Source organism: Petromyzon marinus, chromosome 23 (assembly GCF_048934315.1).
Source record: "Petromyzon marinus isolate PM22_M1 ecotype Great Lakes invasive population chromosome 23, UKy_Petmar_22M1.pri1.0, whole genome shotgun sequence".
NCBI lineage: Eukaryota > Metazoa > Chordata > Hyperoartia > Petromyzontiformes > Petromyzontidae > Petromyzon > Petromyzon marinus.
Window position 1 is genome coordinate 7,515,754 of NC_133689.1, and position 24,970 is coordinate 7,540,723.

Genomic DNA, 24,970 nt, shown 5'->3' on the forward strand with positions numbered 1-24,970 from the left:
ATCATGCTCTCACATCACTGAAATTACATGTTCAAGTTTGAAGGGTGACATTAGAAAATACTCTGGAGAGGTATAACAGAAAACCTAGCCCTGCTCAAAGTGTTTTGCTTGTTTCTCCTGTAAAAGTGAGACTAGTTGATGGAACATTATTGAAAGAAAATTAACGGACTTAGTTACCAAATGACCAATGCATTATTTTCGCACGTTTATACTTTTTTCACGTAAGTCAGAATATGAAACATGTAAAGGCCAACCAGTCTTGTGAGCAATCTGGGTTTAGAAAAGGTTTCTTTACCATACATACTTTTAATCAAATTCTGGACTAGAAAAATAGGAAAAATCTGAAGGCTAAATCAATTACCATGATTACCACTACGCCTATCCTTTGCAAAACATGAAAGGCATTTGACTCAGTGGAAATGTCTAGTGATTAGATATCTCACAAACCAAGGCCAGACCTCTTATACAAATAATAAAAACAAACTCAACACATTCCTCAATAATACTGTTCTAAAGGAACAATATGTAATCGGTAACTTTTTTTCAATACATTTTTGTGCATTTTACGAAAATGATTCATATCATAAATGCCATCATGGTATTATCATAATCTTAAGCACCAGCAAATCATCGTGATCAGCAGCATTTGCAGGACCAGCAGCATCACGTACTTATGGCCATTCGCAGAGCTTTGAGGTGCTGTAAATCTGACAGATTTTATGCCACAAACTTGCAAATTGAAAGAACAAGGAGGCCAAATACTTTTATTATTTCTGTCTTGCCATCACAGGCATTTTTATCCAGTATTAGGCACATGACATAGCCCTATCGAAGTACTCCACAGTACACATGGATCGAAGAAACATGTCAAAACAAAGGTGTAATGATGTATCGATTCTCATTGATTCTAAACCTCAAACCGCTTGTGTAAGAATCCATGTGCTTTTATTCTGTATATATTTGTAAATAATTCGGTTCACATGGCTCCAAAATCAACAAGTGACCACTATATGTAGTATCACAATGTTAAAATGTACATTTGCAAAACAGAAATACAAAAGGGCCACAGGCTCTGCCTTAGTCCTGCCTTCATTCTGCCAAAGCTTCACCCACTGTGACCCTTTGTGCAACTGTTGACCAAGCTGTGTCCAAGTATTTTAAGTTTCAAGTTTACTAGAAGGATGATAACTCAAGAGACAAAGATAGTCTCAAGTAAGAGGTGAGCTGGTTCACAAAAAATGAGAAATGTACCAACATGAGTGGCAAAATAAGCTTCTTGTGAATTACAAAAAACTGGAACGTGGCTGAGTTTCTCCAAAATGGATATTGTTCCACCAAAAGGAGACAGCAATTGAAAACGAATTTCTTGAACATTTAGGCTTTTGTGACCAATATAATCCATAATACAAGTTTTTGGGTTGGATCGTGTAAATATAAATGAGTCGTTAAACCGATGAAACGTTGTACACGAATGGTAAATGTTGTGGGTTTACTCGGGTGGTGGCGGGTTTAACGACAAATTTATATTTACGCCATCTAACCCAAAAACCTATATTATGGATCATTTCTGTAAAACTGCTTTTGTGTTTAGTATGTTGTCCTTCCCCCCGCACCTCCGATTAGAATGGTTGGCAACGTACAGTGCGAAGGAAGTTCAACATACATACGTACGTACATTTATGGCCGAAGGTACTTGATGAAATGAGCCTGCTTATCATACCTCTTTGAGCATCTCTATGGATGCGAAGAACTTGGACCACCAGTCCAGCACGCTTTCGTCCGAATCGTCAGAGGTTTCCTTCTTCTTTTTCTTCTTCGTGATCGGGATGGCGACTTGCTTGTCCTACACCGCACACACAGACACGCGTAGGTGTTTCGCTTCTTCCGTCACTGTTTTTTGTCACGCGCAGAAAATTAAAATAAACGTATTCATTGTCACAGCAACTCCGTTGCAGCAAAGTGTATATTTAGGAAGAGGATCTCAAACAAAGTTGATTTGAATCTTTCTCTGAAATGATACATACATGAGGTGTTAAGATGTTCAAACATCAAATAGACAACTATTGCAAGGCGTGAGCAACTACATCATGGGGCCTCCTTTGCCAGTACCAAAATATGATAATAGGTTTTCGCCTTTTTTTCTGGCAACAAAACAGGTGTTTCAAGGACAATGCATATATTATCAGAGTATGTTTTTTTCAAACAAAATATGCTTGTGGTCAGAATGCAGACATGATTCCTTGTAAAAGGTTTCAGTTTGGTGTTTTAACATCTTAACACCTGTTTTGTTGCCAGAAAAAAGGGGAAAACGTATTCTCATATTGCAAGGCATCAAGTGGTAAAGGGGTTCCATGTTTATGGAATAGATATGAATCTGTCTCACTTTCAATCACTAGCCTATACGCATTATCGTTATATGCTTATCTAGGAAATTAATTTCAAAATACAAGTTTTAGAGATGTTTACTTGTTTGGACAATTCATTAGCAATAAACATTTGTATGCTATAAACCAGAGCATCAGTTGAAAACCTACATGCAGTACCTAATGGAGGTGACACTCAGGCAAGCAAGAGGTTAAGCTTGTGCATAAGACCTGTGGAGTAATGAAGGTCCTACACACAAGCTTGTAGGTCCTATCTGCTTTCTAGGTTGCATCTACATTTAATTAATCTGCTATCAAAGTTGTAATGTATAAGCATAACTCTGATCTGTTTCCACGAAGAAATATATGTTTTAGTCGATCAGCCTATAAGCTTTCCAGACCAATATTATCAAGCAGCAATTTTTTAACGCAACCTCTGGACTGGTTTTAACCTTCTGGATCGAATCAAGAGGCAGGCTTGTTGCACACATGTTGCTGATCGCATATTATTTGCAGATTAAATAATGAGTCGGTGGTGTTGCATTGGCAGTGGTGCACAAACAACAAATAACAAAACAACTCAACACATTAGTCAATAACACTGACTTGAAAGGAAATATATAGATAGAATGGGCAACGTTTTGGCTAAGGACCTTTAGTAACTTATTTATGTTCTATGAAGAAGGGTCATTTCCTAAAACGTCACCGTACATATTTCCACTTTTAAGTCAGTGCTACTGACGAATGTGTTCACATTTTTTTGTCATAAGCAAGGGCATTCATTTGAAATGATGGAGCCCTGTTGAACACATAAAGCAATGCAAGCTTGTGTACTAATCTCATGGTTCGCCACCAGGTGAGGCACTTATATAATCGCTACATACGCCCTCGATGTTGATCGCCGTCTCTGCTTTGTCGGGGTCCAACATACTCGTCTCCATGATCTGTTTCATGAAGTCAGCATCATTGGTCGTTGGCGCAACTGCAAAAGGAAAATAATACAGAAGACTAAACATCTGTCCAAGGAAATGGAATGTGTCTGAGAGGGCATCTACTGAGGAGATTACGTATTACATCAGTTCATGTGCAGGTGCTGGATAACTCGTTGCATCGTAGGATTGTGAGAGGTGGCGGTGGTATGGGGAGGCCTTTATCCAGCAGCGGATTGACCCTGGCCGGTGATGATCAAACATCTGTCTGTGCTTCTTTGGCTCTTTCGGTAAAGTCACGTAGAATGAGAATAAAATAATAAAATGACACAATTAAATTCTCACGACGTTTCGGCCACAACGCAAGCGGCCGTCCCGACAGTTCTGTATCTTTCACCTGAAGACGGCCACTTGCGTTGTGGCCGAAACGTCGTGAAAATTGTATTGTGTTATTTTATCATTTTATTCTCATTCTACGTGACTTTACCGAAAGAACCAAAGAAGATGAATCCTTGCAGTCATGAAAGCTTCAAATCGAAATCTGTCTATGCCCCAGGACAACGTCTTGGTCCACACATACTCGAGGAACCAAGCAGATAATGGTCAATTGACTCAATTGCTTTTGCTTAATTTCTCCAAGTCATTGTCGTCCACGTGATGTTTGAATTATGCCGCTCATTGTGTGATCCCTACACCCCGCAGCGTATGCCTTATTCTCTTCGGGGATTGTGTGAAATTTCCACCTCTGTGCGAAACGCTGATGATGGAGAATGAGTGCCGAACCATGCTCATTTTACCATGGAGACGCGAGATGTTTCCTGCCATTGTGGTAGCGAAAGGGTTGAGTGCAGTGGACACAGTACGCTGGGGCAACCCACCGCTGTATCTGCGGCCCTTGTTGGGCCCCTCTGCATGGAAGATGAACTTGCTCAGTGACGTAACTGTGTCCGAGCCCACGAGGATGTAGCGGCCAAACGCACGGCAGTCCACCACTCGGATGTTGAGTGGCGGGTGGTACAACTCCTTCTCTGGCAGATCCTATAACATGAAAACAAAACCCCTACGTTTTGTTCGGTGCTCCTTGCTATATTTTAACCAGATATACTTTAAAAAAATCCAACTCCTATCTCCATTAATCCCATGAATAATATTATAATAGTTCCCCGTGTTATGTCATATATATATCGGACATATTAGGACATTGTAGGTGAAAATGAAATAATATCCTACTGTTTTATTAAAGCAAGAAACTAGTATCTTATTTTCTTTAGTCCTTGGATTGCAAAGCCATAATTAACCAGTCTTGAATACATTGCACCTAGATTGGTTAATGCTTTCATTTGTATGTACCAAGTATCTCTTGAAACAATATATTTATAAGCTCCAACAGCCCTCACCTCCTTTTAACCAGGGTCATGATCGCGCAGCTTTCAACTCATCTGGACCCACAGAACAGTCAACCCTCAAATAAAATGTGTGGACTACCGTGCAGTAAAAACAAAATAAAACATTTGCTGTCTTCAAAAAATAAAAATAAAAGTATCTGCGACATTTCCATGGACCACTTCTCACAGCATTCGGGACCACAATTGGTCCACAGAGCACAGGGTGTGAGCCACCATCATAATCTTTGCATGTACGTACGTTGAACTTCTTTCGTACGATATGTAGCTAATCAGAGGTGTGTGTGGGAAGGACAACAAACTAAACACAAAGCAGTTCTAAACAAAATTTGTTTTCAATCTAGATTTAAAAGTGCGTAGCTATCGTGGCTTCCTTAAATCGGAAGGAAGAGCCTTCCCAGACGGCCGCCGAAGCGCATCTCAATTTTGAGAGAACAATCGTCGCCTACCACTTCAAAGAACTTGACAAGGTGGCTGAAGTTGGGGTTCGTATTGAAGTCTTCGATCACCACCGACTGGATGCCCTTGCCCGCACACTCAATGTCAACGCGTGGCCGATCCACCGACTGCAGCTGCACTCGCTTGAGATCCCTCAGGCCCCAGAAGAGAATCTGCAGCGTGACACAGGCCCAGAATCAGCTGTGACACTAAGAAAGCACCGCAACCAAGCGATCAGTTGTGCAACCAAATCACTCAAGGGAGCTGTGCGACTTGACCGCCTGCGACTGCTTTGCCTACCTCCTTCTCGGTAAGCAGCTGCGGCGTAAAAAATGAAATAAAATGGCGTATTCAGAATCGTAACAATTATCGCTCGCAAGCGTACGTGAAATTAAATTGGCTACTATAAATTTCTGCGCAAATCGTTTAAAGGAAGTCTGTCCTCATAACTTCTCTTTCAGTCTGTCTGTGCCTGTTGCTGATCCTGCAAATGTTTTAAACTAAATTAATCTCTGTCTTTTAATCCCACTTGTTGGGAAATAAGTTTTGTTTTTACATGCCTATGTAGTACTTCCGAACTGTAGAGCGTATGTCCAGTACGGTGGCTGCACATGAATTGTTTTAAAATAAAGAAAATCAGTCAATTCAGGCGCACAACAATTGGACGTGGAGACTTCTTGGGGGTGGGTTTCTTTGAATCTGGGACTCCAGCTCGAATCTCCGCTCCTGTACCATACCTGTCAACCCCTGATCAGTGCCCCTACCTTATTACAGACCAATTCAGACCTTATTGGTCACCCCCGTGCCATTATATATCTCAATGTTCATCCTGCAAAGAAGTCCCATCACAAGGGAGAAACACAAACATATGGGCCTGAAAACTGAAATATCCCTGTACAAGAATACTGCACGCAAAAAAGTAACACTTTTGTTTAAGCACGTTTCTCACTGCCTCAGAGGTTGGCAACTTCACTGCTGTGAGACGGGCTTTACACTGGTGAGACTAGGCCCTAAAAAAGACTGTCTCTGGTGTAGACCAATCAGTTTCAAAGACAATGGCAAAGACGAGAACACACAAAAAATTGTGTTCCTGGGTAGTAAGTGTTATTTTCTAATTGCTTATGCATCAAAAGTACAGACAATGGCTATCATTCCCCACAAACTTTGCTTTTGTGACCAGGACAGTGATATTTTGATGCAGTTTATAGCAATCCTGATGAGGATTTTAATAGGGGTGGGTTTTTTTTCTTTACGACACTGACACCAATTTGGTTTTAAAGTTTTAGATGCTTTTAGGTTTGTTTGATTTAATGCAGTCAACGAGGCCTACTCGTGTTCCCCTGGAGGTCCTTACTCCCTGAGTCGGCCTGAGCTGCTGCTCCATGGTTTTGGTCTGTTTGATGAACATTTATTCTTAAGCTATCACCACCGATGACTCCTTCCCTCCCTTTGCTTTCTGCCTGTGTTAACTCGCTTCATCATAGCTCACCTCCCTCATCTTGTTTACCCCCCCCCCATGTCTCTATTAACTTCTACCCAACCACTCATCCCATTCTCCCCCTCCCCTCTAATCCTTCATCGCTCTATCCCCTCCGGCCCCACCTCTTACATTCCTTACAACAAAAATATCTCCCCTCTCTCTCTAATTTCCTCCTTTCCTTTATTCCTCAACCTTCCCTCTCCCCTCAGTGTTTCTCCCCTCCAACTATATGTCTTCCTCCTTCTCACCCTCCCTCATATCCATTCTCCCCCTTGCTCCATCATCCTCTCTCTATTTGCCCTCACACCAATCGATTCAACCCACTCCTCCCTCCTTATAGCTCACCCTTCTCCTGCTCAGCTCTCTCTGCTACCTCCCACATATATTCGTCCTCGTTTCACCCCTCCCTGACCCAAAATCTATTTTCCTTCGAGGGATACAACCATCACGGTGTGTATGTTCGTGGAGATTTTCCAGTAAGCTTCCGATCATGCTGCTCCTCGTTGGGGGTATCATGTGCAATCCTGGTCCTGAATAATCAAACCATAGCTCAACATCCTTCTGTGAGACCGACTTTTCAGACACATCTGGTCAGGGAATTCTCCGCTGAAGTGTTTAGAGGTCTTTCAAACAAACAAAACTGGATCTCCTCAAGATTGAGGTCGACAATCTGCACGCAGAGACAGAGCCAACTGCGCTAATCGGAGTGTGCGGGAGAATGACACAACAAACTAAACAAAACAATCTTAAAGTATCAGAATATTTTAGTTTTACTGGAGTAAACCGATAAGCTATAAAGCTCTTCTTTCACAAATGTCCAGTACGAGTGGGTAAGAACGTTACAGCAACAAACAATACAAAAACATGATAGTAGTGCAAAGTACAAAAACGATAAACACATCAACCAAACACACGAATAAAACTAAACCATCCCCATTCTAACAGGCAGAGCCCACTGAGCAATTAACTTCTTTTTCAGAAGCGACCTGGCCACACATAATTACTCAACAAAATGGCCCATCATTTGGACATCTATAGCACCAAAATAATCCCAATGCACGAGTTTTCAATCGAGATTTAAGGGGGTTGGGGGCACTGCCTCACCTCTATCCTGTATTTGGCCAGCACAGGCCGGATACCCATGGGGACGGCGGTGACGGGTCCACGGTCAGTGCCAGTAGGTCCAGACAGTGACGGGAATTTGCAGTTCTCTGCAGGTGGGACCTATTGATGACAATCAGTTGCGACGCGTCAAGGTTATCCAACACCGCACACCGCTGCGTAGATTTATATAACACCGTTTTTTTTTTTAAAGACACATATAAGGTGTGTGCGTGTGGTTTTTTTTCGATTATGCAATGCAATCAGTGGCAACATCTCACTGATGCTGCATTGGCACTGGTGCACAATTATTCTTACGAGCTAGGAAGTAAGGTCACTGCCCGAAACGTCACCGATTATGTTTTTCCTTTTAAGGCAGTGTTCTTGACAAATGTGTTTTTACATATATAATCTAGATATTTTTTTAAAGTGGTATGTATTGCTCATTGCATTAACTTGGTGCAATGGTATCGGAGCTGAGGCTTGTACTGCAAGCATTTGCACAAGTGGCATTAATAATTAATAGCTAAAGTTAAGGCCACTGATAATGGTTCACTTCGTGTTAATTGTTATAACACATATTTGTAGCACTTATAGTGCAAACACAATGCAGAGTATTCTTCCATGCCATAGCAGCAGTGCAAAAAATATATTTAACAGACCCCCACGTGAGTTGGACAAACGCGTGGAAGAATAAGAAGAGAAGGTGATTATAAATTCACAGTCAGTAGTGGCTTCAGAGTTAGGGGTTAGCAGTTGTGGACCTCCCTAAGATCAAGTCAACTCTGAATTAGTCGGTGTGATGTGTAAACACCAGAACTTGGCAGACAGAGGCAGTCAGGCATGGTCCTGGCCACACCACTCCCTCATATGCCATGCTGGCTCGCTAACAGCACTTGCCCCAACAGCCTGTATGACTATAGGAGGATGCTGGTATTTGTATGTGTGTAGACATTTGAAGGATGCTACTGAGCATTTGGTTGCAGGCATCCCCATCAACAACAGGAGGCAAAGGAACACTGCTCACTACAACTGGCAGGGCATTGGGTGGCTAAAGTAAAGGAAATTGGAAAAATGAATAGCAGTTTTTGCACTACCCTAGTATGTTTATTGGTGACACATTAGCCAGTGGCTTCTTGCCAGCAACTCTTTACCTTTCGTTTTGTTTTTAAAGTTCACCTAGCCCAACAATGATGCGTGGTGATGTCACTGAGTGGGTGAATGGGAGGGAGGGGGGGGGGGTGATGCCGCTGTCATTCTGGCGAGTGCGCGGGTCACCTGCAGGAGCTCAAACGATGCCAGCAGCTCTCCGGCAGTGAGTGGGCCTCGGTAGATCTGGTAGTAGTCGAGCATTGGAGGGAAGCGCGGGGGTTCGTACGGCTCCGTGCTGATTTTCACCACCGGCTTGGCCAGTGCTCGACCAATGAACTCGGATTTGCCCTAAATTAAACGAAATGATCACAATCACCATCAGTTGTTGACAACTGCTGCATCCAAATTCGAAGGGTAACTTTTCAGAATTAATGCTAAATATTTTTGTTACTTAAAATTTCTTGGTGGTTATAATATCAACCCCATTCATGCCACCACAAACGTTATGGCATCGAATTAGCATTTGCATTCATCATTAAATTGTGCAAACCCAACTTGGATTCATAAAATCTTGAAATGAATTGGATATTAATGACTTAATTTGTACTTAAACAGATATTTGCAATCAGTTTGAATGAAAAATTGACATTGAAGACTACCAAGATCCCACTGTCCTAACCATTCTTCAGAACAGTTTTTTTGCGTTCAGTTTGTTGTCCTTCCCCGCACCTCCGATGAGCACGGTTGGCAATGCACGGTGCGAAAGAAGTTCAACAAACATACATACATACAACAATCACATTTCACCATCACCAGCAGCATTATCAAAAATTGGCAGTCCTCAACTTACCATGGTGTTTTGGTCGTACACCTCGATGACGACCATGGGGGGGTCGTCTCTCAGCTCGCGTGGTTCCCCGTACATGTAGACGTCCTGGTACTCCAGCAGCTGGTCCCACGTTGGGCAGAGCGTCTCCTGGAAGACCTGGTTATGCCACAGGGTCGGGCGAGCCCGAGGGTTAGCCTCCCACAAGTCGCTGCGCTGTTTGGGCCACAATAAGCAACGCAGGACTCTCCTTCGTACAGAAACCACGTGAGATTATTTGCATGGAGAGGCGTTTGTAAACTCCTGGCAACAGTGCAACATTTCATATCGATTTCACGATTTACAGCATTAATAATCTCGATTCTTTTTTTTTAATACAGGCGTTTCTAACAATTAGTAGCAATGGGAAATGCCCTCTAGATTGTAAGTTTCTAAGATGAAATGAGAGTTTAGGTCAACTGAGCTCATCGTTTTTTTCTTGGATTAGTTGCATTAGCACGACAATCAATCACCGCACAGTCTAAAGTCGCTGACTGGTCGGTTAAACACAGGCCGCTGCCCTGCCATGCGAATGTGAAATTCACACCAAACGGCTTAGGACTGGATCCGATGGATCCGAGCTGCGCCCGAGGCCCGACCAGAGCTCGACGACACAAACTCTGCAGCGTGGCGCGGGGACCCTCGCGGAGTCTTACGGTTGTCTCATCGCACCGGTGCCGGTGGGTGGTCGGCGGGGGTAGATGCCGGCGACCTGCCGGGTACATTCACCGAGCGCGACGCGCGAACCCTCGCTCGAGCCGCGTCAGCGACGCGCTCTTCGGCAAACTTTCATTCGAGTGGGCAGGCAGAGAGAGGCCCGAGCAGCCTGGTGTACCTCGGTGGACTTGCAGTGGGTGGAGAAGATGACTCGGGCGAAGGGGTCGGAGAGCCCCGTGCTGTCGGCGGCGAAGAGGCTGCGAGCCTGGTACATGTGCGCGCGCAGCTCGAACTGCGACCTCTCTGCGTCGCGGGGGAGGGGACGGCATTGTGAGAGATCTGGAGCAGCGATGCATATATGTATGTATGTTGGACTTCATTCCCACCGCACATAGCCAGCCGTGCTAATCAGAGCTGCGGGATTGGGTTGTCCCGGGCTGTCTGGCAACTGGCATCTGTGCTCGGGTGCCAGGAATTGATTTGTTCCGATATCTGGTGGTATTGTATTAAACTTTTATGAGAGTGTAACGCACAAGTTTTGATAGACTTAGGCAGACTGAGAAATATGGCTGGGTTTTATCAATGGAAAAGTTGGCAACCATAAGCAGCTCGAGATTATCTCATTCAGGGGACACTCCATGAAGAACAATTGCACCCTACTAAACTCCGCCGAGGACAGGCCCAGCAAGGGGTTACATTTCAATTGCCACTGTTTTCCATGGCTTTAAACTGAACCCAGGTCAGAGGAATTATAGCACTGCTGTTGACACACACACAGAAGCACAAACATCCGCCCATAGACAACATTAGCCAAATGCATAAGAATACATTTTTTTTTTTATATATACTACAAGCATGTCCTTTGACGTACTGCTGTAGGTGAGGACCCTTGGAGGAACGGTGGGATCGATCGATTTCTTCTCCACAAATCCAGTGGGCATGCCGTTGAGGAAGTTATTGCGTTGCTTGTTTGTGCCCAGCCAGAGGTAGACCTCAAGCTTGGCCTGCATGGCCCAACCTCCCGGGCCAAACGAACGTTTCCCTGGCAGCTACAGCACAGGGGAAGAACAGGGCACGTGTGTGCACGTGTGCATGTGTGTGTGTGTCGAGTATTTCAACTTTTTAAAGCGCACAGTGTTCACTCTAGAAGAGGCAGCATTACTCGGAGGCGCAAGGCGGCCACAAACGAGTGTGAAGGCAGGCATGCAATGAGCCGGCATCAACGAATGCCCAAGCTCTGCGGACCTCGACATATGAAGGTATTATCGGCCAATTGGCGAGTGTTTATATGTGAAAAGAAAAGCGACGCGTGCGTGGGCAACAAATTATCTATCCCACATTAGGCGAAACAGGTGGAGTCCATATATAGTAAGTCCCCGGGTTGCGGAAGACCTGTCTTACGGAAATCCGACCTTACAGAAATGCTCCATATATCATGTTAAAAAAAATAAATCTATATGCAGAACTTTGCGTTTGTAGCGCAGCGCAGTGAGATTGTGGATGAATACTGCGGAGCGAGGCATAAGGCGGGCAGCATCTTCCCCAAGGCGGTAATGTATAGCCACTCTGCACTGTCAGTCACGCTATTACATTGTTACCGTGTGTATAGACGCCACATCGTCTCGTAACTTTCAGTTTCTATTGCTAGTGCTCTTCATTTTAAGTTTATTTTAATGAGTTATTTCCTGTTCGTACTCTATTTTACACAATTACACTTCAATTGCTTAAGCCAGCAGTGATCAGAGAAGTCAAGGCCGAGTCTATGGCACGATAAACGAACATTCGGAAGTGACCGCTTTCTGTTAACAATATTTATATGTGTCGTGGTATTCATAAACAATTGGATACAGTACATATGCCATTATTTTAATTACGGGTGGTGCTAGGGTCGATATTTAATGAATTTAAAGAATCATGAGACGTGTGCAGCGTATGTATAGCGATACGTTACAGATAGCGATAGAATACGGATGACAGCGAGAAAGAGTACCTAGAGAAAACGACTCGTAATCGGGTAGGGGAGGCACAACTATTTCCGGCTATGGGATTTTATCTTGAATCTGGGGGAAAATTGTTCCGTTTCCGACGTGGAAAATTCGGGTTACAGCTCGTTCTCGGGAACCTAGCCCTGCCTGTGTATGCTGTATTGACTTATCCTGGCAAGACAGGGTATACCACCTCTGCATTCATGGGCAATGGAGATTTGCAACGTTTGTGCGATCCGCCAACACTCACCTCCACAGTGCCGGATTAAAGGAAGTACAGCAAATATGGGCTCCACCCTGTATCGTCTGTATGGGATAGAATGATCCAGCCCTTACCTTGAGGAAAAGCGTTTTGACTTTACCACAGTCCTTCCCCAACTCCTCATCGGCGTTGGCGTAGAGGATATCTTTGGCAGGGATGCGGGCGAAAGCGATGCGCTTCGTCTTGTTGACCAGCATCCAGATGAACACGTCCGGGATGCTGTGCTGAGGCTGCAGTGAACAACAGGAGCCACAACGTCGGTTTTTGTTGGCGTAGGGGTTGTGGACCCACTGAGAATTCTAGCGTCATGAATTCAACACAATGTGTTTGAAACAGAGCACCTGACAAAACTAAAAAAAAATGGCTTGATTCACATTTAACACAAAAACTTTGAGGGTACTCAGTTCAGAATAGGATGGTTGTGAGTTCAAATACCATTCAGGCGATCATCCCTCCTTGGTGAATAAAATTAATACCACTTTGTGGGAAGTCAACGGTGGTTGTTCCAGACTATTCATTTCAGAATAATATAGATTTTACAATGCTGGGTCAGCACCACCAATGGAGCGAAGCACAGGGCCAACGCAATACATTTTTTGGTGAGGCCACAATGATATGACCAATTCCGCGTCATGAAGATCCTCCACCGCCTGACACAAGCAAACATATACATTGTCAAGCGGTGTACAAGCATTCAACGTGCGGATTCATATTATTGTTATCATTATTATTTCAGCTCACCGGCAAGTTGAGCAATCTCACAACATTTTGCAATGAGGACGTGTCGCGTGAAACTACATCAAGCATATTCGGGGCAAGATCCAGGAAGTCGTGATCAAATACAGTTTAGCAATGCTGTGTGTTACAGTATTCAGCAGTTTTTAAAAGCTCGCATAAATACATTTAAATATTGCAGTGACTATCTCGATTGAGGCTTTTTTTTACTCCTTCACAATCGTTAATAACACTGCAAATTGTGAGTGACCCCAAGCCTTTTTAGGCATCGCCCTCCACCACCAAGTCACTTTGTACGTAATGTGCAATGATGAACTTTACCTACCTGGTGGTACACTACGCATTGTAATTGGCATCATCGCTATATCAAAATTCAAATTCTCGTGTCATCTGGCATATCATGCGTAAGTCTTTGATTAGATACCACACCACAATTAGTTGATCGACAGGCCGTGCACGTGGGGATAAACTGTGGGTACTCCCACCTCTTCAAAGACATCTGGCCGGCGTGGAAGTGTAAGCCAAATACCATCTAGACAAGTCTTTTACTCGAGTATAGTCTCTTTTTTTCCAGCAATATCATAAGCAAACAAATGCAGGGCTATACCTTGTGCATGCTATTAAGGCCGATAATAAATTGCATTGCGGCCGTCTGGAACGCTCTTCTGATATTCGAAAGCCACTGGAGCTATGCACTTTTAAATCAAGATTGAAAACTAATTTCTTTAGAACTGCTTTTTGTGTTTAGCTTGTTGCCCATCCCTTCCACCTCCAATTAGCACGGTTGGCTACGTATGGTGTCAAAGAAGTTCAACATACATGCATACATACATACGTCAGACGAGAGAACACGTGGGTGATCTACCTGGATACATTTTTCACAGTTCAACAGTGCTCTGTGTGCTGTATTACTCAGCCATCAGGATCTTTAGTTTTCCACAGCTCAGAAACGCACCTCGTCAGCGAGGACCCGAAGCTTCTGCAGGAAGCCTTCGACCGTCTTGACCCGCTCCTTGAGGTTTTTACCCTTCACCTGCTTGATCAGGTTATTGCACTGTACGCTAATATGCTCCTTGAGAGGAAAAAAAAAGAGTTAAGTGTTTGGTCACATCCACACTAGCATAGAGAAATAGCATCGCACAAAGGTGTGCTTACAAGCAGCAAGAAAGCATGACTCTCATCATGTCATTAATGCTGCCAGCATAGTTATTTATATTTGTATAAATAACATACATAACATCGTTTTAAAAGAGTGCTGTATATTATATATGTTTCTAAATCAGCTCAGTCTTTTATAAATCACGTGACTTCTGCATGACCACCCCCACAACGCATCCCTCCCCTCTCCCCACCGCCCGCTGTGAGAACAGACTGCTCTGTGCAACAGCATAGAGGCCCTTATCTAGCCTCTTACTCCCTAACATCAAATGATCCTTATGGCGGTACCCAGGGGTACGAAATAATTCCAAAAGGCCGAGGCAATTAAATATTTTATTTCTGGGACACTATTTTTTTTTCCAGGGGTGTTACTTTACTCCGCGACTGGGGTACCAATCAATCCGAAATCAGTGCCACTCCGCAATGTCGAAACGCCAAACATTAGCATAAAAAAATCCGTTATTGAAAATTTCAACTTTGAATAGTGCATCGCGTACAGCTCGTCGAGATGAGTCGATTGCCCCATCGCCGACCATCAACAGACTCAAAATGACTGCATCACGGACATTATGCGAGAGCCGTGGTTACTGTGGTACCCCGGGATACCGCCATAAGGTTCATATATCCCTTCTGAATGAGAAAAAAAATGTGTAGTTCATAGTTTATCCACGTATTTTCTGACTATTTGGTCTGGGTTATACATTTCCCATCCTTTTCCTCTCATATCTCACTCTTTCTCATATCTCGTGTCTTCCCTTTCCTCTTTCCTTTTTCTTTTTACATTCATTATATCGTTGACTCTTTTTTCCCTTTCTGGGGTGTGCCACCGCATACAGTAAAAAAGTTGCACGAAATATGTGAAAAAAATGTGGGTTTACCCTTTCCGGAAATAAAACAGGAGATTATAAGATGTTCAAACACCAAATAGATAACTATTGCATGGCATAAAGTCTACATTAACCACACATACTTGTGGTAAAACACTCTCACTTATTTAATCTTTAAAATAAGATCTTACAAGCTCCTTCAAGCGCATCTTGAGCCGTTTTCGGTCAAGATCTGTGCAATCAATTGACGATGAATCTTTATTGGCCAGGGAACAGAATCGCCTGAAATAAAACAAAAATACATATTTTTAAACTGGCAAAAAAAACATTCCGACGAATTGCCAACACACGAGTCACAACCAAAAATATATGAGTGGAGTAATGTGATTGTAATATGAGTGGAGTATACAAAAAATACTCACAGACTCGCAAACATTACTATACTTGAGTTTTCAATTGTGTTAGCCCAACAGCATTACACTAATTGGATGAATTTAACATGATGTGCTATAAAATATGACTAAGTCTAACATATATTTATAAAACAGTGTATGAAACCATATTTCTATAACCTAATTTACATATTATTAAAGTAACAAAAAAGTTAGTCTGCAGCTCATATAATAAAAGCCACATTAATTTCCAATTTCCCTGCACTACATTGAGATGTTTATCAGCGACACCGACAGCTGAGGACACGGTTTCACCGGTTTGTGACTCCAGGACGGTCAGTACACTGCGTGATCGGCTTTGTAAGGGGACAACCCGTAGCTAGGCGCCCCGCGGGCTCAGGCACTTGGGTGCGAGGTGCGGCGGGTGAAGCTCACTCGCAACCACTGCTCATCTCCTCCAAGGCTCCTCGCAGCCTGCGCTCCGGGTGGGGCTTATCTGTCTTCATAGCCTCCTTCACGTCGCTGATGCCCTCATCCTGCAACACACAAACAATTTCCATTTCAGCAATAATTCAAACACATGACACAGCTTTGTTGCTGCTGCTGCTGCTACTATTCATATTGGTACTATTGATTTCACTAAAAAAATGCAATTATTTGCTGGAAAGACACAGCTGGAAAAATGCAACACAGCCTGTGGATTTATGGCAATTACTGAAAGTGAATCGGGATAAAATTATGAAATAAAGTGAAGTGCAAGAGCATGTTGAGTAATTTTGAAAACTGAATTTGATAATGACGAATTATGTAAATAATTGCATATTGCCCATCGTAATATCGATTGTAAACATGGACAATGAAATAAAAACAATAAGGAGTATGCAAAAAACTCCCTGCAAATCCTTGCATAATGCCGTGGTGTTGTCTTTCAACACACCAGTTGGTTGAAAATTTATTAAATTGACACGATTTGGTGATGTGACAACTTGATTTGTTTATCTGCGAACGCTGGAGTAGGGTGTTAAACACCATTTGGCTTCACACTTAAGTGCTCTAACCCAACAAAAATAATTATGAACCCTGCGTCATTAGCGTGGTTGGCTACGTATGGTGAGAGGGAAGTTCTACGTACGTACAACATGGTCCAACTTTCCCAAATTCGTTAAATGACTCACCAATTACTTAACCGGATATAATCACAAAGCAAATATCGCCTCCAACTGGCATACTACACTCGTCTGTGATGCGTTGCGCCTTCGTGATAATCGTGCGCTGTAAGCATGGCGCCAATACCACACGTGCTAAATCGTTACGATCACGTTGGTGTCTCGCACAGCACCCGTCCCTGGACACACCAACAAACCCTGCGCGTCATTAAGTGTGGGGCACCGCACCGGGGCAGCATGGCCAACGCGCACGTACCAGCTTGTCGGCGATCTTGTCGATGATGTTGGAGTTGTAGAGACGCCGTCGCTGGTCGTGCCACGTGCTCTCCACGTACACGCACGGCTTCTGCTCGTAGTAAGGCATGTGGAAGTACTGCCTGCCAGCAAACAGCCGTCAACGTGGGCACGGGTTAGCTCTGGAATACCGCAAGACTGTGCGCCTGAGCCCCTATGTGCATTCTGGAGCGAACTGAATTACTACCGCACGGGTTTTTGTGATTGAAGCTGTGTGGCTCTCCAATGTGTTGCATACATGTATGTTGAACTTCTTTCGCACCGTACGTAGCCAACCATGCAAATCGGAGGTGCGAGGGAAGGACAACAAAACTAAACACAAAAAAGCCCGAAAGAAATGAGTTTTCAATCGAGATTTAAGAGTTGCGTTTGGAATGGGAGCATTTCGGATTCGACAAGACAGTGAATACCACTGCTGAAAATACATCCGATGAAATGGAATGAGTAAAATCATCTCCCAACAGGACGAGACGGAATGAGTGCTTTCTCGATTTGAAGTTTTTGTGACTGCAAGGTTTCATACTCTTTGTTTCTTTTGGTAAAGTCACGTGGGTGATAAAAAATAAATCATAAATATAAGTAAATTTTATCACGACGTTTCGGATGCAACACAAGCGTCTGTCATCAGGTGGGAATAATCACAGCAAAAAAAAACAGATATATAAACATAGACGTAACTTCAACCGATAAGATGGATACGAATTGAGCAATCATTGGAAGGATGTTATCAACCAGGTAAAACCTTAACTGCTTAATTGTTTGCTCTCATATCCACATCCCCAGCCTCTTACACCCAGCCCTGCCCAGTCCCATCATTTAGAAATGTGCCTTACGTGCTCCATGTACTGCCCCCTGCTCTTCAGGCTATTGACCCTCAATGTCTCATTTGCCTCCTTTCCCCTGCACCCTCTCTATCCTTGTCTCCGCCCCCCCCCCCCCTCCTGCTTTTTGCTGTGATTGTTCCCACCTGATGACAGACGCTTGTGTTGCATCCGAAACGTCGTTATTTCATTTACTTTTATTTATTTTTGTATTTTTCACCTACGTGACTTTACCGAAATAACCAAAGAGTAGGATCAGTGCTTGCCCCCCTGGCAGTCTATGAGACTATAACAGAGAATGCTTATGCGAGCACAATTACCTATCGTTAGTCTCTGGCTTCATGGGAGGTGTGGTAGAGAACATCGACGATAACTCATCCGTGCCCTTGGCTTTCTGAGCTGTCAGCAGCACTGTCTCCTCCTCATCATCCTCATCGTCATCTTCATCCTCGTCGTCACTGCGCTCCTGGGGGTTCGACTTGTTCAGCCCGTCTATGCTGTTTCCGTAATTCCCTTTGAATGACAGGACATCGACATTAAGAGTGACGTTTCAAATTAGGGGTAATCATATGAATGTTAGGAGTCACAGCAGGTCCATTGGGGGGCCCTAAGTAGGCACTACTTTTTGGGGGGACCCGCTTAAATCTAGAAGATGACAGAAAATATACAATGTAATGAAATACAGTGCGATAAGAGAAGAGACATGATCAGTCTATAAGTTTAATGGTAGGTTTATTTGAACAGTGAGAGACAGAATAACAACAACAAAATCCAGAAAAACGCATGTCAAAAATGTTATAAATTGATTTGCATTTTAATGAGGGAAATAAATATTGGACCCCCTCTCAATCAGAAAGATTTCTGGCTCCCAGGTGTCTTTTATACAGGTAACAAGCTGAGATTAGGAGCACACTCTTAAAGGGAGTGCTCCTAATCTCAGCTTGTTACCTGTATAAAAGACACCTGTCCACAGAAGCAATCAATCAATCAGATTCCAAACTCTCCACCATGGCCAAGACCAAAGAGATCTCCAAGGATGTCAGGGACAAGATTGTAGACCTACACAATGCTGGAATAGGCTACAAGACCATTGCCAAGCAGCTTGGTGAGAAGGTGACAACAGTTGGTGCGATTATTCGCAAATGGAAGAAACACAAAATAACTGTCAATCTCCCTCGGCCTGGGGCTCCATGCAAGATCTCACCTCATGGAGTTGCAATGATTATGAGAACGGTGAGGAATCAGCCCAGAACTACACGGGAGGATCTTGTCAATGATCTCAAGGCAGCTGGGACCATAGTCACCAAGAAAACAATTGGTAACACACAATGCCGTGAATGACTGAAATCCTGCAGCACCCGCAAGGTCCCCCTGCTCAAGAAAGCACATATACATGCCCGTCTTAAGTTTGCCAATGAACATCTGAATGATTCAGAGGACAACTGGGTGAAAGTGTTGTGGTCAGATGAGACCAAAATGGAGCTCTTCGGCATCAACTCAACTCGCCGTGTTTGGAGGAGGAGGAATGCTGCCTATGACCCCAAAAACACCATCCCCACCGTCAAACATGGAGGTGGAAACATTATGCTTTGGGGGTGTTTTTCTGCTAAGGGGACAGGAAAACTTCACCGCATCAAAGGGACGATGGACGGGGCCATGTACCGTCAAATCTTGGGTGAGAACCTCCTTCCCTCAGCCAGGGCATTGAAAATGGGTCGTGAATGGGTATTCCAGCATGACAATGACCCAAAACACACGGCCAAGGCAACAAAGGAGTGGCTCAAGAAGAAGCACATTAAGGTCCTGGAGTGGCCTAGCCAGTCTCCAGACCTTAATCCCATAGAAAATCTGTGGAGGGAGCTGAAGGTTCGAGTTGCCAAACGTCTGCCTCGAAACATTAATGACTTGGAGAAGATCTGCAAAGAGGAGTGGGACAAAATCCCTCCTGAGATGTGTGCAAACCTGGTGGCCAATTACAAGAAACGTCTGACCTCTGTGACTGCCAACAAGGGTTTTGCCACCAAGTACTAAGTCATGTTTTGCAGAGGGGTCAAATACTTATTTCCCTCATTAAAATGCATATCAATTTATAACATTTTTGACATGCGTTTTTTCTGGATTTTTGTTGTTATTCTGTCTCTCACTGTTCAAATAAACCTACCATTAAAATTATAGACTTATCATTTCTTTGTCAGTGGGCAAACGTACAAAATCAGCAGGGGATCAAATACGTTTTTCCCTCACTGTAAGGGCAAACAGGTGCAGACAAAGTGGGGATGAGATTACATCGCTTTTTATGTTGATTAGGATTTGGAATTTGACCGAAAATATCGTTCAACCCCTATTTGTTTAATGAATCCGGGGCCCCTGGGGCCATTCATTTGCTATGCTTATGTCTAGCGCAGAGGTCGGCAACCAAAATGACAAGAAGAGCCAATTTTTTTTTCGAATTAGGTCAAAACCCAAAAAAACCCTCAATATTTCAAGAGCCGCAATGCACTGTGGTAAATACGAGACTGTGGTTCCTTAATAAGTCACGTGTCACGAAAGCAAGTGCCTTTAAAGAGCCGCACGCGGCTCCGGGGCCGCAGGCTGCCGACCCCCCTGGTCTAGCGCCACCACTGGGTCAGAAGCAAAATGTTCTAGAGCCCCGTCCACTTTGTTTATGACCCATGGGCTGCACCTATTTTAAACCTTTAAAACAGTCTGCCTCAGCAGCTTTCCCCCTATTTTTTTCCTCCTGATGACGATCGCTTGTGTTGTGATCGAAACGTCGTAGATTTTTGTTTATTTTATTTTATTCATTTGAACCTATCTACGCGACCCAAATAATATGAATTCCTGCAGTCACGAAAGCTTAAAATGTTCCAGAGTTCACACAATCGGCAGGTGTTATACCTGTTAGCGAACACTCTGTTGTTGTATGGCATGAATCAGCAGAAGAGGGGAATATTCCTAGATTTCAAACAGGGCATTGACATTTTTTTGTATCTGGAATTCCTATGATTGCCATTATCAACATACAGGATGAAGCTAAATGTAGAATCAGACCTACGGCTGAAATTAATAAAACATTTCACCAGACATCCAACAACTGTGCTCTGTCAAGCAAGCTCACCCCTCCCATTAATGGCACTCCCCAAAACCGCGAAAAAAGAGATCTCTGGAGGGTGATTTTGTAATGTCTTAACAGCCCTACACACTGCCAGATGGTATAAATGAATGAGGTGGAGAGTGGCATCTCACCAATGCTGATTTCAAAGCTGATGAGCTTTTCACTGATACTCCTGTCAATCATCGTGGCCTCCATAAAAGCTCCGAACAAGAAGAACTCTTCCATCTTCCCAAGCACCGACTGTCACCAAGAGGAACATGCGTACACAGTGCATTAATTTGGCTGTTTGAATTTCAGCTGTATTTATCTTAATCGTTTATTTATGAGTGACTTTACGTTTATGTATCACCATCAATTAGTAATTTTTTAAAAACTATTTTATTACCATCCTAATATTTTAAATGCTACTTTTCAACCACTTACTTGTTAATCCTGTTAGGGTGGGGCCTTACCAAGATATGTGTCACTCGCTATGCATCAACACTGGACATCCTTTCAAATGTCTTACAAATCCATACAATCCACCAACCCTCTCCTAAAAAGAGCTGAAATGCAGGTGTACACCACAAACAGAGTTACGTTTTGTGAATCTTAAGAAATAAAATGACAGCGACGAGACAAGCCGTTAGAACAGCATTTCGCTTACATCATTGATCCTCGGAATATCCTCCACCATAACCTCCGTGGTGTTGTTCAGCTCCGGGGACGTCTTGTCCAGCAGCTCGGTGGTGAGCTGCAAGAGGAGGCGGGCGCGGAACGACACGCCTTCCCCGAGGCCGTCATTCAGCTCCTGGTGCTCGTCCACGAGCGTGTAGTTGCGTGTCGAGCCGTACATGTTGACCCACGCCGGGCCGAACGTCGGCATGAAGCCTGCAAAAGGGGGGGGGGGGGGGGCGGTGACGATGACATCGTCGCAACACCTCTTTACGCATATATATCAGCTGTGTAGCGGAGGGAACGTGAGGAACACCGAGTTGACAGCACCATGTTGATAGGAATACAAAGAAGGACGAACAAACGTGGTAAGTTTTTTGTTTGTTACAAAGTCGTTTAATTGTGTTAATGTGTGTATGTAGAACTTCTTTCGCACCCGTACGTAGCCAGCCGTGCTAATCAGTAGGTGCAGAGGAAAGGACAATACACTAAACACAAAAAGCAGTTCTAAAGAAATGAGTTTTCAATCTAGATGATTTGAAAGTGCATAGTTTCAGTAGCTTACTAATGTCAGAAGAGTTTTCCAGGAGGCCGCAGATGCGCGTCAGAAAGGGCGCGATGCAGTGACTTTCAGATGCGCTTCTGCGGCAGTCTGGGACACTCTTTCTTCATAATTGTCCCTTGAGGGATGTTCACTCAGTTAGACTCCCTTCAACGGGATGATTTAAAATCGCCAAAAGCCACCGGCAACTTCTTTATTTCATAAATAATACGGCAGTCTTTAGAGGAGGAAGAATAAGGCACAAACCTCTCCCAAGGCACGGTGTGGTTAGCAGGTCATATATTTCCCACTCCTAAATGAAGGGGATCTACAGCGGACCTCGTGGGTGGGAGCACAGGGCATGGAGAGGTTCAGTACTCCAATATACTGCGATAAAGGTATTTGTGAGCAAACTGGCGTAATTGTGCAACAAAATTGCCTTCATATCCACAGTACTTTAGTTGTACCGCATCTAAACATTAAAAATCGTACATGAAAGGTTTGAAATATATTCATTTCAGGAACCTCTCTCCTCAAGTACGTGTTCGAGTCCCGTTGCCTATGATACCACGTTCACACACCACATACGCAAGAGGGATGGGTAGATACTCAGAACGAGGATTTTGTGTAAGACTGGTGACCGGGATGAGACGGGTCGACTCAATGAACAACTTCAACCTCCTCCACCCGAGTGGATGACTGAGGGCTGCAAAGCCAGCATTTCGAGAGATGCGGGCTCAGTTCCTTGACACAAATCTTAGCTATCGAGCCTCCTCGGGATCTGTTACTCATTCATTTTGACTGTGCAACGAAGATGTTCGTTGTAATATTATCAAAGCAATTTGCCAGCATAGTTGAAATCCAGAGTTTACGTGCGATTAAAACTGTGTTCTTAGTGATAATGAGATGATCGCAGCCCGGTTAGCAATGACCGCGCAAGCACCATCATATTAACCTGGTTTCGCACTTCATTTGGCAAATACAAGCACTGATAATTATGATACGTTTGGCTTGATGAGTGATCTGACGAACACTGTTCGCTTGGGTACAAAAGCATGCCCAACTATGGACAATGAGTCGGCATGCAATGACGTCCGTTTAACGCGTAGGCTTTCGCGACCATTGTTATTCAGAATGAAGAGTCGATCGCTTAAATACAACTGTATCGTTAAGACCGGAAACAGAAAGATTCGACACAATTCTGGCTCATCGCCAGATGAAGCTGGTTGTAATCACCAGCGAAATGTCGTACTCAAATTGTAAATGCTGTGGGTTTACTCTCCAACACGCCGGTGTGTTGAAGAAGTCACAAACTTTCCTAATTTGCTGTGTCGGGTGGCGGTGGGGTAAGGACACATTCATATTTACACGATCTAACCCAAAATAACATTTATTATGAATGTAACAACGTGCTAATTCGAAAAAATGTATTCTTTGCGTGAAAGAGTAGGCCAAAATACTCTAGAGTGGCTATAGTTCTCTATAGAGGGGCTCTATAGAGGGCCCCCTCTAGCGAAAGCCCTTCCGCCAGCAATGGCGCGAGCAAGTCATTGTAAGGGCTTCACTTTCACCTACAAACTGGCGCACCTTTGTCCCCATTGTTGCAGATCTTCGTGAGGTCGATGAAGTGACTGCCGATGGCCACGTCGTTGACTTTGTCGCTGTCGCGGATTTGGAGCTTCATGCGGCGGCAGAGTGGTGGGAAGATATCGGTGAGCACCACCTGCTCGTTCCACACCGGCTCGTAGCTGTTATTCTGCACCGACGTCTTGCCCTGGGCGCCAGTGCACAGCACGCAGCACGCAGAGTCAATCGCGAGATAATAATTTCATCGCGATAATCAGTTCGGTTCAGTTTATTTTAAAGTAACCTGTGAGCTAAGAAGCTCTTGCATCGGGTTTCATCAATAAAGGCATCGGTTCCTTGGCAAACATAACATACATAACGGGTCGCGAGAAATATAGAAATAAAAAGAAATACATAAGGAAGGAAAAAAATGGCAACAGATGACAATGTGTAATAAATATTTTCAAAATTATCTTTTAAATATTTAACTAAAGTGAGGATTATGGTTAGAGAACATATTGCAAATAAGGCATAAAAACGCAAATGGTAACCCTGAGAAACATCAAATTTGAAGTTACAGTAATAATAACAACAGTTACGATATCGCACCACATAATATAATGCAGCGTCTATATATAACGAAACACAAGAGGTCACTTACAGGCAAATCATGAAGACATGCATACATTGGAAGGCATCTGTTTGCTTATGAAACATGAAACTGCATTTGAGCATTTGAGTTCATCGATCAGTGGTTTTAAGCGGCGTTTACACATTGCAAGGGTGATGAGGGATGCCGGCCAATGAGTGGAACTAACGTTGGATCGGCGGCCAAAGGAGGGAACGTGGCCGACGTTTGTGTCCACTGTGGAGATGGAACTATGAAATAAACTTTTGTGCAGGCTGTTGCGTTGCAGAACCATAAGAACAAAATGGCGGCCGTTTATAGGAGGACTTCATTAAGCGGTGAATAGATCGTGGCCGATGGTAATTATTTGTGTCCTCATCAAGTATAGATCAGGGTATAAGGTTGGTTGAGCATGAGATCTTATAATTTGGGGACAGCTTTTGTTTGTAAAGCAATGCATTTGCTGTTTATGTGTAATTAGTGTAGATGAGTGCTAAT

The 24,970-nt window shown here is 43.7% G+C and overlaps 1 protein-coding gene across 3 annotated transcripts in view; it reads right to left on the reverse strand.

Annotated features, from left to right (window-relative positions):
- LOC116945254 (otoferlin-like) overlaps positions 1-24,970 on the reverse strand; it is a 94,250-nt gene that overhangs the window by 28,277 nt on the left and 41,003 nt on the right. For all 3 annotated transcript variants that reach the window (XM_032959599.2, XM_032959600.2, XM_032959601.2), the window contains 18 exons: positions 23,866-24,052; positions 21,730-21,953; positions 21,215-21,323; positions 18,289-18,481; positions 17,110-17,230; positions 16,123-16,223; positions 15,487-15,577; positions 14,266-14,382; positions 12,650-12,805; positions 11,200-11,377; positions 10,507-10,631; positions 9,657-9,791; positions 8,993-9,154; positions 7,718-7,837; positions 5,145-5,306; positions 4,171-4,330; positions 3,248-3,345; positions 1,721-1,843 (listed from right to left, as the gene is read on the reverse strand). In XM_032959599.2, coding sequence (XP_032815490.2) covers positions 1,721-1,843; positions 3,248-3,345; positions 4,171-4,330; positions 5,145-5,306; positions 7,718-7,837; positions 8,993-9,154; positions 9,657-9,791; positions 10,507-10,631; positions 11,200-11,377; positions 12,650-12,805; positions 14,266-14,382; positions 15,487-15,577; positions 16,123-16,223; positions 17,110-17,230; positions 18,289-18,481; positions 21,215-21,323; positions 21,730-21,953; positions 23,866-24,052 — 2,562 coding nt within the window. The remainder of the gene's footprint in view (positions 1-1,720; positions 1,844-3,247; positions 3,346-4,170; positions 4,331-5,144; positions 5,307-7,717; positions 7,838-8,992; positions 9,155-9,656; positions 9,792-10,506; positions 10,632-11,199; positions 11,378-12,649; positions 12,806-14,265; positions 14,383-15,486; positions 15,578-16,122; positions 16,224-17,109; positions 17,231-18,288; positions 18,482-21,214; positions 21,324-21,729; positions 21,954-23,865; positions 24,053-24,970) is intronic.